The sequence below is a fragment of the Tenrec ecaudatus genome, chromosome 7, assembly GCF_050624435.1.
Source record: "Tenrec ecaudatus isolate mTenEca1 chromosome 7, mTenEca1.hap1, whole genome shotgun sequence".
Lineage (NCBI taxonomy): Eukaryota > Metazoa > Chordata > Mammalia > Afrosoricida > Tenrecidae > Tenrec > Tenrec ecaudatus.
Genome location: NC_134536.1, coordinates 32,794,923 through 32,812,199, shown reverse-complemented (window position 1 = coordinate 32,812,199; position 17,277 = coordinate 32,794,923). Strand labels below are relative to the sequence as shown.

Below are 17,277 nucleotides of genomic sequence, written 5' to 3'. Positions count from 1 at the left end.
TTATCTAATTAAACTCTGATTAAGCTTATGGATAAGTGCAAAGAATCCCACCAAGGATTAGCACAATGTAAGAAGAAAATGAGATGGGGAGTCAGGCTAACTGTATTCAAATAAATACTCTATGCTATTTAATTGGTTACAACTTGAGCAATTCTCAACTTCTCTAACACTAAAATGAGGATAAGGTTCATTTGAGAATAAAACCCATTTCATAAGGTTCTTTGAGAATGAAAAATTAAAGGGTCAGTATTCGGTCTATAGAATAAGCATTCACTAAGTAGTAATTGGTATGTTCATCAAGATTAAAATACTTAAAATTACATAAATTCACCTGTATCTCTTCTTTCTAGAGTGTGACCTTGATCGTGATCGAGAACTAGACTGTGATCTAGATTTTGATCTTGAGGAATGGGATCTAGAATTTGACCGACCCATCTTTTGCTCCTAGTCAAATGAAAAAGTAAGAGATTAAAATTACAACATGATTATGAAGATATCATTCAACATTACCATTCTCCTCAAATAAATATTTAGAAGATCATCAATTATCCCTACTGAAAGTATATTTCATCTGTGTGACAGACCCTGTATACTGAAGACAAAGCTTTCTTTTTTTTTTTAATTTAATTTTTATTTTTTGGGACAAAGCTTTCTATGCACTGCCCCAGCTATGTGCCGTAAACCAAAAAGGGAGTAGCTGCAGAAGGCAGAAAGAACAGTATCAGACTGTCGCAACATGTCAGATGCTATTTCATGCCTATACAAATGCCAATACAATGCCTACCTCTCCTGAAAAATATAAATAGCATCAAAGTATTACAAATAAGGAAGCTAAAACAATGAGAATAAAATGGCACATTACTATAGAAAAAAATAAACCTACCAGAATGTAATCATAGGTGCTTTATGACCTTGTAAAGGGATTAAACTGAGCATACCATATACATTCTATCTCGGTGGTTCTAGCTAAGTCTCTTAGGAGAATAAAGGCACCGGTTCTCTGAACAACTAGAGCTAAAAGCTCACTGCACTCTCACCCAGGAGCATGACTCTGCTCTCAACTATCATGACAGTAGAATGAAAACGTGACATATAGTCTCCTCTATAGCTTTCTGGTAAGATGAAAACAAATAAAAAGAAATTAGATTACTGCAAGATAGATATTAGATTAGAACCATGAGGATAACTGAGACAGTGACATGTTTTTTAAACACAACAGTACAAAAATCAGTAACAGGAACAACTGATTTATAAGATTTGCTTTCTATAAAACTAATATATGCAATATACATGAGAGGACTTCAAAAAGTTCATAGGAAAATATAATCAAAATATAATGAAATTTTCCCACAAACTTTTTGAAGCTCCCTCGTATATATATAAAATCATTGCATTCCATTCCAAATTTTCAGTTTTTCAATGATTCTTAAGTATACTTTTGCTACTTATAACTACTCTCAAATTGTACTTTATTACTACAAATTGTTTTCCTAAAATTCAACTATTAAATTTTTAAGTCTGTAATTCCCATACATTCAAATCATTTTTCCTACAACCCAATATTTTTGAAGGCCTCACTTTTATCTAGACTTTGTTTGCTATTGTGAAATAGCCATCTGTAAAAACTGAGTTGTAAGAGTAACGTTTGCATACTTTCTCCTTAAAGAACTTAAATGACAAAGTCAAAGGTTTCAGATAAATATTTCAAAATAAAACATAACTTCCTCTATTAGACAAACTAGCACCTTTGTCTTCTACTCTTATTCTTCTCAACCCCAAGTAACCAAGACAAAAAGACAGAGCAAAGTATAAGTTTGGAATTTTTAAAATGTGGGATAAGACCTGCAACCGGCATGAAGCAAATTTAGGAGTTAGTATAGGGAGACTTGATATAAGACAAATTTAACAAGGCAAACACAGTAATTTTATTATGACAATATAATGAAACTGATAAAAATATATTTTCATTTTGAAATATATGTGGACCTTTGGGGAATTCTTGATAGTTTACTGCTAATTTGCTTTCAAAATACTGCTCCCCCAGTTTTACTTAATTTGCATTCGGTACAGTTCAATTAATATCAGAAATTTTAATTCTTTCAATTCTGAAATACTTGGACACACTCTAAGAATTAAACCTGGACAGCAAATGGTTTTGGAGCGCTCAGGAAAAGGCAAAACTGCAATTAATTTTTTAGAAAGAAATACTTTCAAGGAATTAAGGCTTAGAAAAAGGTGCTGGGCTACACTTAATAGATCTAAAATCTGTTATGTTTCCTAAGCTTCCTGAAACTAATTTCTGGTAAGTGATTGAGAAATTTTCTAGGTTTTCAATCTGGAACACCTTGGTTAGGATAGAAAAAAAGACAGATCGTTGGGCTAGGAAGATAAACTCAAGACTTCATTGCTCAGTACTTTTACAGCACTATCATCTGGTCAGTGTCACCCATGGCACTACTAAATGCGGGTTGGACTGCTATCCAGACCCCTCCCCAAATAGATTCAAAGCCACCAGCTGCTCCATGGGAGAAAGAATAAGCTGTCTTCTCCAATAAACTCCCTTAAAGATTTAGTTTCAGAAGCTCTATATAGGATGAATCAAAAACTACTTGATGACAGCAGGTTTGTTTTTTTCACTGGTCTGGTACTTGGTGAAGACAAGAACAATGCCTTTTGTCTTTTTATTTACTGATACCCCAGGTTGTAACACAGCTAGAGATGTACATAGGCAGAACCTGGAGAAATTTTTTTAAAGAAAAACACATATTTTCTATTAAGTCGGCACACCTGAAATTTCAAAGTACATACTAAGAAAGCATTATTTGTCCTCTTACAACAAATATACTTGGCTAAGAGCTAACATGACCTCTGCCGTTATACTAACCAAAACCAAAGCCACTGCCATCGGTTTTATTGCAATCCATAGTGGACCACGTAAGACAGAGCAGAATCGCTCCATGGGCTTTCTAAAGCTGCAAATTTTAGGGAAACAGGGCATCCCATCTTTCTCCTGCTGGGCATTTTAACCACTGCACCATCAGGGCTCTATGTAGTTATGCTTCCTTAGCTGTGTGCCTTTGGATATATTCCTTAAACTTCTTTGTAACTCAGTTTCATCATCTATGAAATTAAAGAAAATAACCATGCTTCATTTAACTGTTGAAAGACTAAAATAAGTACACATAAAATACATTTAATAAAGTTATGGCACTCTTCTTGTTTAGGGAAAATGTGTTAGTAGGGGATTTTGTTTTATTTTTAAATAGCTTGATGTGTACTGAAATAAAAATAGATTAAGTACAGACTTTCCTAAGACTAAGTTTTAAAATATGGTTTACATCATAAAAGTCAGGAAAACCAGAAGATTTCAGATCACATCCTTTTTAATCATTCAATATGAATCTTTTCTTTAGCAGCCACATTTTCCCCAAGTAAGTCAAAACTGAAAAGTAGAGAAATGAATATTATTTACCTGGAACTTTATTTACTCAGGATCAAGCAATCAAGTGAAGTCTGTGAGATGTGTAAAATTCTTCCTGGAGACAATGTTCTGAGAAATCAAATTCTAAATTCCTAGCAAAAATAAAAATGAGATTGATTTAAGGTTAACTGTGTCACAAAGCATCTCACTAAGTGCTTCAATAAATGCTAATAACAGCACTTATGATTTATGGGTAGAAAAAACTGAATTAGGGCATAGCAAACTTACTAACCATTAAAAAAAACTCAACTATTCTTTAAAATTATAATACATAGTAGTATGTCACAAAATTGACAACACCATAGCATGTTATTGCAAACACTTGAAATAACTAGCAATTTGGATATCTGAATCACACAAAAATCATCCCAGTATCTCAAAACTATGCGTAAAAGCACTGTTATGGACACTCTCAAATGTACAGCAAATGAAGCAACTATCTATTATAAATCAATACTTCTAAATCAACATTAAGCACGTAAATTTAATCCTCCACAAAATATTAACTATATATAGTAATGAAATCCTGGTGGCACAGTGTTTAAGCACTCTGCTTATCAAAAGGATATTGGTTCAGATACCAGTTGCTCACCAGGAGAGGAATGTGGCAGGCAGTCTGCTTCTGTAAAGACTGACAGCACTGGGAACCCTATGGGGCAGTACTGGATATTCCTACAGGGTCACACTGAGTTGTAAGTGCCTCAACAGTGCCCAACAGCACGAATATTGACAAAGCTAGCCTTGTGAGTAACAGTGATTTTCTATTATATTGGTCAAAACCAAGCCCACTGCCTAAAGTCCATTCTGATGAATAGCAACGCTGTAAGACCGCTCCATAGGATTTTCAAGTGCATTAAGTCTTTATGGGAACAGAACACCTCATCTTTCTCCCTACAAGCAGCTGCTGAGTTTTCCCACCTTACCAAGGCTCCTCTACAAAAATCGCCAAGGGAGCAAAACAAAAGAAATACAAGGATGTGTGTCTGCAAAAAGATACTGCAAAAATTGCTTGGTGGGAGGGGGAATCTGAGGCTAAAACAATTCAGGACAGAAAGACAGTAAGGTTATGGTACTATGATCGCAGAGGGGAGTATAACATAAGCTGGAAGAAGCAGTAAAAGACAAAAGTAAGGACTCTTGCTTTTATTCTAATTTTTATTTTAGCTGCAATGTAAAGTTCCTGGAAGTTTAGATTACAGAATTGCGCCCACTGATACATATATTTTAAGACTGGTTGTATAGAGGGTGAAGTCATAAGGAAAGAAGTGAACAAAGTAACAAATTAGAAAGTTGAAGGGAAATATTAACCAGGGTAAAGGGGTTGCAATAAAGACAGAAAAAGAGACAACCCAAAATCTAATTTGAAAATACAGTCAAAAGGATTTGCTCAGCGTGTTGAGGGTGCTAACAGAGGGAACCAAAGGGAGAAATAAATACTAAAGGTGCCAACTTGTCTAGCATCTGGGTACATAGTAATCAAAGCTTTTCTGAGTTTGAGAAATCAAGGTCAAGTTTGTGGGAGAAATTGAGATGCGTTTAACCTTGTAGGTTGCTTAGTTATGCATGACATGTAGCTGTAACCCAAATATGCAACTCAAGAGTTCCTTATCAATCATCCCCTTATTACAATTTATAGATTCCACTTGCTAACAGAGATAGGGAGTAAACTGCCCCACGCATCTTTATCCAAAATAAAGCAAACACTGCATCTGAATTGCTTACAACTGATTGAGACCCTCTGAGACAGTGTACAACTGCACCACAGGGTTTCAAAGGCTGTAAGCAGACTGCCCATCTTTTCCTGTGAAGCAGGTGGTGAGAACAAACTGCTGACCTTTCCCCATTTGTGACTGAGCGCTTCGATCACTGCACTACCAGGATTGCTGATAGGACTATGGGGAAAACAGATGAGACCTTTTTAATTAGATATAGTTCTTCACTACCTTACCACACTGAATCTTTAAGATATTTAACAACCAGTCAGAGCACAACTGATGCTAAAAGCAAAAGTGGGATCAACAAAATATGGAACATGAAGCTTCAAAACGCAGATTGTTTAGGATACTACTTGAACTAAGTCTTCATTGTTAACAGCTACAAGAAGTCTGGAAGCCAGAATTTCATGGCAAAACCATATACTTAATAATCCTAAAACAATATCCCAATATCCAGTTCAATTGCGGGCTCAACCATTAAATAGCTGTCGTTATAACCCTAGATGGGTTACCTTAATCTCTTTCAGCTTCAAATTTTCTCAGGTGTAAAATAAGGTGAATAATGTTACTTGCTTCAAAGGGTAAAAGTTAATAATCAATAGCTTAATTCAATGGTTGGCACAACACAGTACACACTCAACAAATGTTAACCATCATTATTTAACTATGATTCTTGTTATGTCAAACTACAAATGCACCAGCATACAAAACTAAGTAGTACTTTTCTTATCAAATCAGCATATATAAGTCTTTCAAGAAATGAGGGGGAGGGGAGAAGGGGGGAACCCATCACCAAGTTGGATATATATATATATATATCTCCCACCCTATATGGGAATGAGTAACAGAAATGTGGGTGAAGGGAGACAACGATAATATAAAAATGATCAAAGATTCACAAAGGTGGGAGAGGGAGGGGAGAAAAGAGCTGATACCAAGAGCTCAAGTAGAAAATAAATGTTTTGGAAATGTTGATGGCAACATATGTACAAGTAGGCTTAATACAATTGAATGATTAAAAAAAAACAAGAATTTCCAGCATTTTACTTAAAAATATTCCAGGAAAATAAGATTTAAACAAAATTGGCAAAACATATTAAACCTACATCGATGAGAACTTGGGAGAGTTCACTAAACTCTTCAAACTTTTGTTTACAATTTCCAGAACTAAACACTTTTAAAGAAAAGGGGGGAAACACGCAACAGAATGTTCCCATAAAGATTTAATCTTGAAACACTACATATAGGGTAGTCCATTGTAACAGTAGGACTGAATTTATAGCCATTTATTTGTCTTTAGTCCAGTTTGTCATTCAACTAAAATGAACACAGAACTTAAATTCAAAATACCTGCCACTCCTGGTTCATGTGACCCAAAGCTGTATGTTTGAGCCTCCATTTAGAAAACGGAGAAATGACATTTCTTGTGCTTCACAGGAGTCCTAACAGGGTAGTGGTTAGGCATTGAACTGCTAATCTCAAGGTCAGTAGTTCAAAACCACCAGCCACTACAGGAAAGAGCGGCTTTCTATTCCAGTGAAACGCACTGCATGGACCCGTGACAGTGTGGGTGAAACTACCTCTATGGGTTTCTGACATGGCAAATCTTCACTAGTCTCCTTTGACATCATTTTTGTTATCAGTATTCACCAGTGAATTGATTAGTGTGACATCCTTAAAACAAGATGAAACAAGCTCTTAATTAGGTTTACAGGTATTGTTTTAGTTATAAAATCCCTCATATCAAATTATGTCAGGAATGGGCACAAAATAAACAAATAGTAATTTGCCCTATATAAATGTACTTTCCAACCTAAACAGCACCCCAAACATTCAGCTTGAATCTAAATAGGAGAAATCAGAAAGTTTTGCTTTGCTTAAAACGAGGGGGGAAGAGATTAAGTAGACATCATTAGCACATCTGTTTGAGTCACGTTTGCTTTCAACCGTGTTTTCTAATCCTAAAACGGTTAAAAACTTTTAGAAGTTGGTTTGATATAAACAATTACCGAGGTAGCTGCTCCAATCGGATTAGATGGGGAAAAAATGGTGGTGGGGGAGGTAGAGAGTAAAGAAAGCCCACTTAGGAGTTTGAAAGAAGGGCAAGATCTCCAACCTCACCTCGACCATCCCTCCCGCCCAGCGGCCCACCGCCGTCTCCCAATCTCGGGTGCCAGACGCCGGACGCGGAACTCGGGCTGAACCTCGGGACGCGGGGGAGGCTGAGTCGTGGAAGGGCCCTTCGGCAGGGTAAGGCGGGCCAGGCCGGGATCCTTTCGCTGGGACACCCCGCTTTGAGCCGCCCCCACCCCCAGGAAAAGCAATGACACCAGCTCCCAGAAGGGCCGGGGCACGCTCCCTTCCCACGGGGCAGGTTGTCGCGGGATCGGGGAAGCGGGGCCCAGAGCCGAAAGCCCGCGGGGAGTGCCCTGCCGGGGGGGGAGGGGGGGGGCTGCGACGCGACCCAGCGCCAACACGCCGGGCGAGCCCGCCGACAGCCCGGAGCCGGGGAACCACCTACCCGTCTACCCCGGGCACTCCGCCGCGGGGCACAGCGATTTTGCCAGCGCCCACACGCGCCTCGAAGAAAGGTGGAGAGGCAGCCAATGAGCACAAGACACAGTTGCACCGCGGGCGGCCGCGGGAACGTGGGCGGGGGGAGGGAGGGAGCCGCGCGTGCGCGGGAGAAGGCTTCGGGCGGGGGCGCGCAGAAGCCAGGGCAGAGAAAATGGGGGAAGGGTTGACCCAAAAAAAAAAAAATGGAGCCATGCGCACGCGCAGGAAGGCCGAGCAGCCTTGAGGTCTGGAGCCAGGTTCGTGGCCGCGCGCGCGCACCGTTCGCAGAGCTTCCCCCACCCCCTCCACTTTGTCGGCCGCGCAGTGCCCCGAGATCCTGAGGAAAGCTGACAGAAAAACGCATAAATAACGGAACACCACCCCAGATATCCTATCACAGCCAGTCCGTTACCACTCACACAAAAAAATTCACCCGTCCTCGGTACTCACTACCATTTTTCCCATCCGAATGCAGCCCAAGGCCTACCTGATACGCCAAAGCACGATTCCCGGGACTGCTCTCCGTTGTAGCTACACAGCGGCCATTTCCCGACTCCCGAACGCGGAGGAAAAACCATAGAGGTAGCTTCGACGCGCTAGCTGGACTCCGTCACTTCCGACTTGGGGCGTGGCCTCCGGTGCCGCTAAATACCGAGGCAAGCCCCGCCCACCCTGCCGCCCTGGACTGGCTGTCCGGCCGCTAGTCAACGTTGCCTGAGGCTCTCTGGGAAGTCGCGTCGGAGGTCTCGCGCGGAGAGCGGCGGCCCCGCCCTCCGGCCCGCCGGGCGGGGTGTCGGGCTAGGCCTTAGGGCCCGGGTGCCGTTTGCTATACTGTCTCTGCCTCTTGGGGGGATCCTCCGACCCTGGCTGTCGCCCTCCCAGTTTCTGCTCCCGTTTATTATTGCGGAGCGTTTTCCCCCACGCGGCCTAGTCAGGTGTACTGCGGGGCCGCCTCGACCAAAGCCAGCCCTCACGCAGGAAGGAAACGGGAGGGAGGCCGGAAGCGCTAGCTTTCTTCCTGGACGCCGGCCGACTGGGTTGTATCGCTTTGGCGGAATAGAAAATGCGCCAAACGCCCTTGGATCGTAGAAAATGGCCACGATCGTATTGGACGAAGTGGCGTCCGATGGCCTCGCCCGTGCTTAGCCCTACAGTGACACTGAATTTGCTCACGCAGCCTCCCTCGGTGGCGTTCGTCGCGTTCACCGGTGCATTTTTCATCGCGACTTGGTTCAGGCGTTGTCTTCGGCGTGGCGGAACGGTGCCATACGCATCACGATAAAGAAGAGCGCGAAATGGTTACGCTTTCACCCACTAATTTGTCCCCGCCGAGGAGCATAACCCAGCACCACTTGGCCTGCTAAAATTGTAAATCACAGTCTAAATCGGCGGGTCACATTTGATTTGGATAGAATTTCCAGTAAGAGCCACAGCACATTGTCTATTAATGTCTCTGAGCCGCACTTTGTACTGTTGTTATCCCTTTGATGCGCATAGACATTAACTAAAGGATTTTAAAGTTGTCATTAGCAACCAGTTCTCAGGCATTCAGCTAGTTAAATTCACGATCCTATTTCCTAGACAAAAGTAGCTTGTATGGGGTGATCTACTGTACAGCCTTTTACTGTGAACACACACCCCATCCCCACCTCAGAATGTAGGAGCAGGGAATCTTTGCTTATTGTGTTTGATCCATCCCAATATCTTATGGAAAGGAGCTCTGTAAATATTTGTTGAATAAATGAACTTTATTAAAAGAAAAAATGGTTGACAGATCAATACAACTCCACTACTGCAGGTATGGGAGGTGAGAAATCAGGGGCATGGTTTAGGGCAAGACTAACAGCCCTTGTCCATTTATTCTGAATGAATACAACCAAGTTTCACAGGAGTGTTTTTGAGCCTAGACTATTAAGCCTTCCTTAGTTCAATAGAAAATATTTTGAGAAATGAAGTCATCTTTGTATCTGGCTCACTGAAGCTGACTGATTTTTTAAAACCAAGGCAGTAACCAGAGGAGACACAATGTGTGAAATTGGCCTGGATGAGGTATTCAGACTTTTCTGAATCTAAGGTCATTTGATGTATGGAATTTCCAATTATCAATCTTCAAAGCCTCTCATGTAGACCATGTTTGTGTCTCTAATAGCACATCCATTGCATTGTCTTATTTTCACACTCTGAAATCCCCTCATCGAAGCTTCATGCCCCTGTAATAAAACATGATTCCTTATTAAAATAGAAATAATGTTAAAAATAACATGAGTGGGGCACAGAATCTCAAGAGTTCATTTAAAATGGATCATCGATAAAAAAAAAAGTATCCTAAAAGGAAATATAAATGACCAACACTAACAATAGAATAAATACAAAAACCATGCTCCGATATCTTACACTTAATAAGTTAGTAACTTATTTTGACTGATGGACCATTGACAATTGGTGAACAGCAGAGAAATGGAGCCAACGGAGATTGCTAACTGGACTTTTGTGCCACTGCCGGCTTCCAATCTCCCTTGGTTCCTACCCTTCCCAGGCTGTGCTTTGATCCTTTAAGCTAGCTGATGCCTTTGAAGCATATTTCTTCTCTGGGTAAGTTATCCAAAGTCAGTTTCTGTTGTTCACACACAAGAACTCTAAATTCCATGACATAGTTTTGTTATGAGAATCATTTTTCAAATATGGTCCGGCATTTTTCCAAATCTGTACCAATGGAATAAAGGGTTCCCCTTGCCTGACCAATTTCATTCCCTGCTGTTCATGCAAGCTAATTTGTTTGGACCCCTGAATCTCCTTTGGCAAACTCTTTGATCCATCTTGAGTTCGTTTTTGTACAGGAGGTGAGGTATAGGGTCTGTTTTATCCTTTACTGATGAAAATACAGTTTTTCCAGCACCATGTGCAGAAAAGGCTCTCTCTTCCCATTTAATGTGTTTGAGTCCTTTATCAGAGTTAGGCACTTGGTTTTATTTGTGGGTTCTCAATTTTAATCCATTGATCTTCATATCTATTATGCCAGTATCAGGCTGTTTTGATCACTATGGCTATAAAGTTAGCTTTAAAGTCTGGGAGTGAAAAGCCTCCTATTTTACTTTTTTTTTTTTTTTGAGGGGAGCACGGAGTAGAGTTTTACTTATCCTACGTTTGTTTCTTTCCTTTCTATATAAAGTTGGTAATTAGTTTTTCCATTTCTTTGAAGAATTGTGGTGGGATTTGTATCAGAATTGCAATGAATTTTCAAAGTATGTTTGGTAATATTGACATTTTCACAATGTGTGGTCTGCCTATCTGTGACCATGGTAGCTTGTTTCATTTGTATAATGTTTTTTGGTCTCTTCAAGGAGGGTTTTGTAGTTTTCCTTATATAAGTCTTTTGTTTCTCTTGTAACTTGTTCAAAGTTTAAGATCACCAACATTACTTATTCAGGGAATATTTATTGTAGTGAGGTTCCTTAGTAGTCACCTCTCCATTTAGAAAAAATAATAAAGTGAAAATGTAACAATTACATCATACCTAAGTAAATCCCCCCAGGATTAATGTGCATCTTTTTCATATTTTTGCAACAAACAGAACATAAAATACTAAAAATTTTATAAGAAATATTTGCCCCAAATTGTATCAGCTTGTTGTCCAGCAGAATTCATTCAGAAGAGGCCATGCCAACTGAAATAAGAGCAAGACGACACATGCCACATGTTGTGTTTGTAAGATGAGTTCAGAACTATTTTTAGGTCTAAGTAGGAAGATGTTATCTTCCTCCATATTATCTTTGCTTCTGCCAGACAACCAGAAACACGAAGAATCTGGGGCCACCACGGATTGCGATAACTCAAAGTAGAGCTAAAGATGACTAATTCTAGTTTAACCTACTGCCTAACCCAAAATCAGAAACTTCACCAGAGTCACTGGCTCCTTGGCATACCCGGATGCCAAGGTCCATGAAGTGGGAAGAAGCAGCTTGAATCTCTCAGCTGCCCCTTTCAAATCAGCATAAAGAACAGCTTCGAAGTTGGGCTCTTTTGCATGGCTCCCCTTTCCAGAATCATGGCTTAGTAATTCTCCATTCCTTTACTAGATCCCCAATTTTTCCAGTAGATGTTTGAAATGAGGTTATTACCCAAATTAGATAATCCACCATGCCAAGAAATAGAATACTCCTCCATGAATTTTAACAAGCCACCTCAAATCCTTTTTAAATAATGTGTTTATTTTTATTGTGATATTATTCTGTTGTAATTATTCATACATAACGCCACAAGTTTATGATCTTCTTGAAGGAAAGATAATTATATTTTTTGCATCTTCAGTGCATAGCATATACAGTCATCTCAGCGCTAAGCATGTTTGAAACCATAACTTCATTCCAAGGTAAGTGATATATTAAGGGAAATTTTCAGCATGACACAAATTTTATATTTACTTATGCACAGTTTTGTCTGTGAGACACACTAGGTGATGGCAGCAACTGCTCTCAGAGGAGTCCAGTCCAGGAGAATGCTTAAGCAGACAAACACTCAGAGAGCTGCATGTCCCACACCCATCTCTATCGAATATCAGATAACTCGTTTTACCACTTTACAGTAACACATAACTAAAAATAAATAAATAAATAATGACACATAAGCTATAATCCTTCTCATGCCTACTTCCACAAGTAAATCTCAGGTATTTTAAAGAGAAAATAATTTATTTGTTGTTTCTTAGCCACGTAACATGCAAAGTTCTGTTAATACTTGTTAACTTCCGATCTTTAAATGTGACATTAAACTTTTATGCAGCTTAAATTTTAATACTATGATCCACCTCTCCTTTCCCCATAAGCACCTATGGTTTTTTGGTTGGGTTTTTTTGCGTAGTGGGTAATGTTTATGAACACATCGGTTGCATTATGGCAGAACTGACTATGTAGCACTCCGTTTGTAGGACCAATATTAGCTCGTGGGAAACGGAAGTTTGCCAAGGTGAAGTATCAAGTCAGACGTAACACAGCTAATACGTGAGGAGCTAAGAGCAAAAAGACAACCTTTTTACCACGATAAGATTTGCCCACCTTTTGGGAGGTCTTCCACATAAGTACTGGGTCTTAGGCCAGGTTCTTTAGAGAAGTAAAATCAGTGACGCTGTGAGGTACACAGAGAGATTAAGCTCAAGGAAAGAGATCACCCATGATAAACAACGGCAGCCTCCAAAGGGAGCAAAGGACCAGAGAGCTTGGCCAGAACATCCACATCTGTGGGATGCAGGCCACACCCCTGAGGAAACTCCCTTGTAATGAGTTGGCTCCTCAAAGCAGATCTCCTCATGGAAGTGGTTATATTATATTCAAAAACCAAACTCACTGTCATTTTTCTATTCGATCTCAACTCAGCAGCTCCATTTGTAACCTGCCACACCACCAGGGTTCCTTGATTACAGTATGTTAGGTTAGATAAGTACATCATTATGTAACAACCAAACTGCTAAGAATCGTGACCCCGTCAAAATGGCACACAATCCTAATTATTATACACTTTTTTGTGTGTGAAGAACTAGAGTTTATTTTAGGCTTTTGGTTTGTATTAAATTTGTGTGCGTGTGTGTGTACATGTGTGCACACGTGCCTACGTGTGCATGCCGTGCAGTTTGTCACTCTGAACTGTCTCTACTGTGACACAGACATTTGCAGTTGACAGATGGCCTTCTGCTGTCGGGACCCAGGCTGGTTGTGACATTATCCGCTTTTTAATAGAGTTAGAACAAACAGATCTACCTGACCTCAAGACTTATCCTTAATATATGTAATTTGGTTAGTTCATGTATTTCTTAGTCTAGATAGTAAATTATATATTCTAATGTATGCATATATGTATATGATTGTATTTGTTTATATATTTATTTGTCTTAACAGTTCTTATTGCCCGCAAGTAAATTTTTAAATTTCACACTCTCCCATTATTTATGAAATCATCTTCCTAAATTATATACTTCTACTTGACTTGATAAGTGTAAATATTTTCTCTTATTTCAAATTTACTTTTATATTCATGCAATTAAGATGTAATATTTATCTGCCCTACTATCTTCCTAAATAAGATCATTATTGGGGATTACACAGAAATATTGTTGTTGTTAAACCAATCCAAACCAAACTCACTGACACTGAGTCAATGATGACTCAAAGTGATCCTTCAAGACACAACAGAACTATCCCTGTGAGTTTCTGAGACTGTAACTCATCAGAGTAGAAAGCCCTACTTTTCTCCTATGGAGCGGCTGGTGGTTTTGAACTGTTGACCTTGCACTTAGCAGCCCAACTTGTGACTACTATGCCATTTGGGCTTCTAAAGTTGTCAGGTGCTGTCAAGTCATTTCCAACTCACAGCAACCTGATGTATAACAGAATGAAACACTGCCCTGTGCTGCGCCATCCTCACAGTGGTTACGTTTGAGCCCATTCTTGCAATCCCTGTCAATCCATCTTTTGCTGTCCTTCCACTTTACCAAGACCCAGTATCTCCTGACAATATGTCCAAAGGGCGTGAAAGCAAGTCTCGCCCTCTTTGCTTCTAAGAAGCACTCTGGTTGTACTTCTCCAAAGACAAATTCAGAGGCAAGCAGAGCTGTCCACTGCATTTACTTAAACAAGCGTATGCAAAAAATACACTTGAAATTAAATTGTGGAATGTTTCAGGCCAGACTTATTAGTGCTCTAAGAAAAAGCATGCAGGGAGTAACGAAATGAGGAGACTGTCGAGGCGTACAGCTCCAAGGCTATGTAGTATGAAACCCACATTTGATCCTAGGCCAGTAAAGTATGGACTTAGGGTACAACAGGAAGTGGAATGTTTAGAGGATTATAAACATCAAGCACTAAGAGTATATGCAATAAGGTGAGAGGTGTGGCATGTAGTATGAGGTTGCGGGGGGGGGGGGCACCCCCCACCGCTAGTCGTGGGTTCAGTAAGCACAATCGTATGTTGCGATATATAAGTATATTATATTCAAGTCATCGACAGCATGAGATAGAAGAGATATTGCAATAATGGGGTCAGACACATTTCGGTAGCATTGCTCACCTCAGCCCTGCTTGGTGGTCCACATGGAGAGAGGGGGAAGGGAAGGAAGACAAAGGGAAAGGGAAACGGGGCAGGAGAGGGAGCAGAGGAGAGAGGGTGGAGAGACCAGTAAGATAGCGCCTCTATTGCTAACCCAGGGCTATATACCTTTTGGGGGCATGCAAGCCCACTAATTACAGGTAAAGACATACGTCACAGGAAGGGGTTGCACTATAGGTTATATAGTAATGAGAGGGGGTGGTCTAAGGACATACACACAATAGGAAGAGGAGGGATTGGGGATATACAAGTGACAAGATGGGCGGATCCAAGAGTCAGAATGGCAGCTTAACTTTGACCTGTTCTCTGGATCTCCATAGGAACCATTATCAGTAGGGTGTAAACCCCACCTACAGGAACCAAGCTAATGATAGCAAGCTTCAGGGAGAAGTAACCCACTGCTTCCAGCAGCAGGGAGCAGGCCCAGCCCTGTGGTGGGAGGACAGCAGTCTGCCTCCAGGGAGGATCTGACCTCCCCCACAGTGGCCAAGAAAGCAGAATTAGACACCCTAATCTCTCTCAGAGGCTGGACGGTTATGAATATGAATTGCCTGCATGGGGCACCAACCTCCAACTTTCCAGAGATAAACAATTGTGTTACTGTCAAAAATGATGACAGATTTTGAAAAGAAGATAAAACCAGGTAGATAAATCATGAATGAAGCCATGTTTCAATCTGAAATTCTGCATATTTTTCATCAAGATAGAAAATAAATTATCCGTGCCATACCTGAACCTTGTGTGCTCCTCCAAACATTTAGTCATGCTCTGAGAAAAGTTTGCATATTGCCTCATGAAACGACAATGTATGAGAGAACTTGATATAGTGTCTGGGGTCTTCAAGGCTTGAAACAAGCTGCCATCTAGCTCAGAAGCAACAAAGCCCACATAGAAGAAGCACACCAGCCTGTGCGATCACAAGGTGCCAAAGGGACCAGGTATCTGGCATCATGAGAACAAAAAATCATATCTTGTGAATGAGGGGGGGAGTGCGGAGTGGAAACCCAAAGCCCATTTGTAGGCCACTGGACATCCCCTTACAGAAGGGTCACAGGGAGGAGACAGCCGTCAGGGTGCAATGTAACAACAATGAAACATACAACTTTCCTCCAGTTCCTAAATGCTTCCTCCGCCCCCACCCACCCCCAACTATCATGATCCCAATTCTACCTTACAAATCTGGCTACACCAGAGGATGTACACTGGTACAGATAGGAACCAGAAACACAGGGAATCCAGAGGTATGAGTGGCGATACTGGGAGGGTGGAGGGAGGGAGGGTTGGAAAGGGGGAACCAATTACAAGGATCTACAAATAACCTCCTCCCTGGGGGACGGAAACAGAAAAGTGGGTGAAGGGAGATGTCGGACAGTGAAAGATATGACAAAATAATAATTTATAAATTATCAAGGGTTCATGAAGGAGGGGAGAGCGGGAAGGAAGGGGGAAAAACGAGGAGCGGATGTCAGGGGTTTAGGTGGAGAGCAAATGTTTTGAGAATGATGAGGGCAATGAATGTACCAATGTGCTTTACATAATTGATGTATATATGGATTGTGATAAGAGTTGTATGAGCCCTAATAAAACCATTTTAAAAATTTAAAAAGAGAACTTAACCTTAGTCTAGGTTTTAAAGTTACTTTTGGAATCAGAAGACTAATGAAAATCATGAGCAAAATTCTATCCCTATTTTCAAATGACTTGTCCTTTCCAATATATGTTATATGATCTGATCAACAGCCAGTGGCATCAAATCAATCCCACGTCCTGGTGATCCCACGTGTAGGACCGTGCTCCAAAGGGTTTTCAGTGCTTGATTATTCAGAAGCAGTACTCCAGAACTTTCTTCGAGCACACCTCTGAGTGGGCTCGAGCCCCCAACATTTTCATTAACACCCAAACATGTTAACCAATTGCACCACTCAATGACTCCATGTGATCCTACATTAACCCCCAAACTCAGACTCACTACCTTAGAATTGACGCCACCCATAGCAATCCTTTAGAGCAGGGTAGAACTGCCCCTGTGGGTTTCTGAGAGTGCAACCATTAGAAAGCCATGCTTCTCCCATGAAGCAGCTGGTGGTTTTGAACTGCTGACCTTGCCATCAGCAGCCCAATGCATAACCACCACACCACCAGGGCTCCTGGATGACTTCATACACAATCCTAATACTCTCACCTTGAGTTACTTAGCGGACGTTCTAGATGCAGTATTAATGACTCGAGAGAACAGAACTAGAATTTTCCACATACAGTGAATACAGTGAAATATTATGTAATGAGATACATATAGCAAATATATAAATAAGCATTTTATAATTCATTTCAATGCAGCAACAGAAACTTTTTTTCATATAAAGAACAAGGTCTTCCCTTAGCAACATGTGTCTTCTTCCTAAAATTTTAAGCCTTGTGTTCAGTTTAAAT

The 17,277-nt window shown here is 40.7% G+C and overlaps 1 protein-coding gene across 9 annotated transcripts in view; it reads right to left on the bottom strand.

Moving 5' to 3' along the window:
- Positions 1-8,387, bottom strand: part of BCLAF1 (BCL2 associated transcription factor 1) — a 28,664-nt gene extending 20,277 nt beyond the window's left edge. For all 9 annotated transcript variants that reach the window (XR_012785370.1, XM_075554485.1, XM_075554487.1 and 6 more), the window contains exons 1-3: positions 8,240-8,387; positions 3,473-3,573; positions 332-444 (exon numbers count right to left, since the gene is read on the bottom strand). Coding sequence is in view for 8 of the 9 variants with exons in the window: in XM_075554485.1 (XP_075410600.1) it covers positions 332-435 (104 nt within the window). In the remaining variant the exon portion in view is untranslated. The remainder of the gene's footprint in view (positions 1-331; positions 445-3,472; positions 3,574-8,239) is intronic.
- Positions 8,388-17,277: the final 8,890 nt, after the last annotated feature.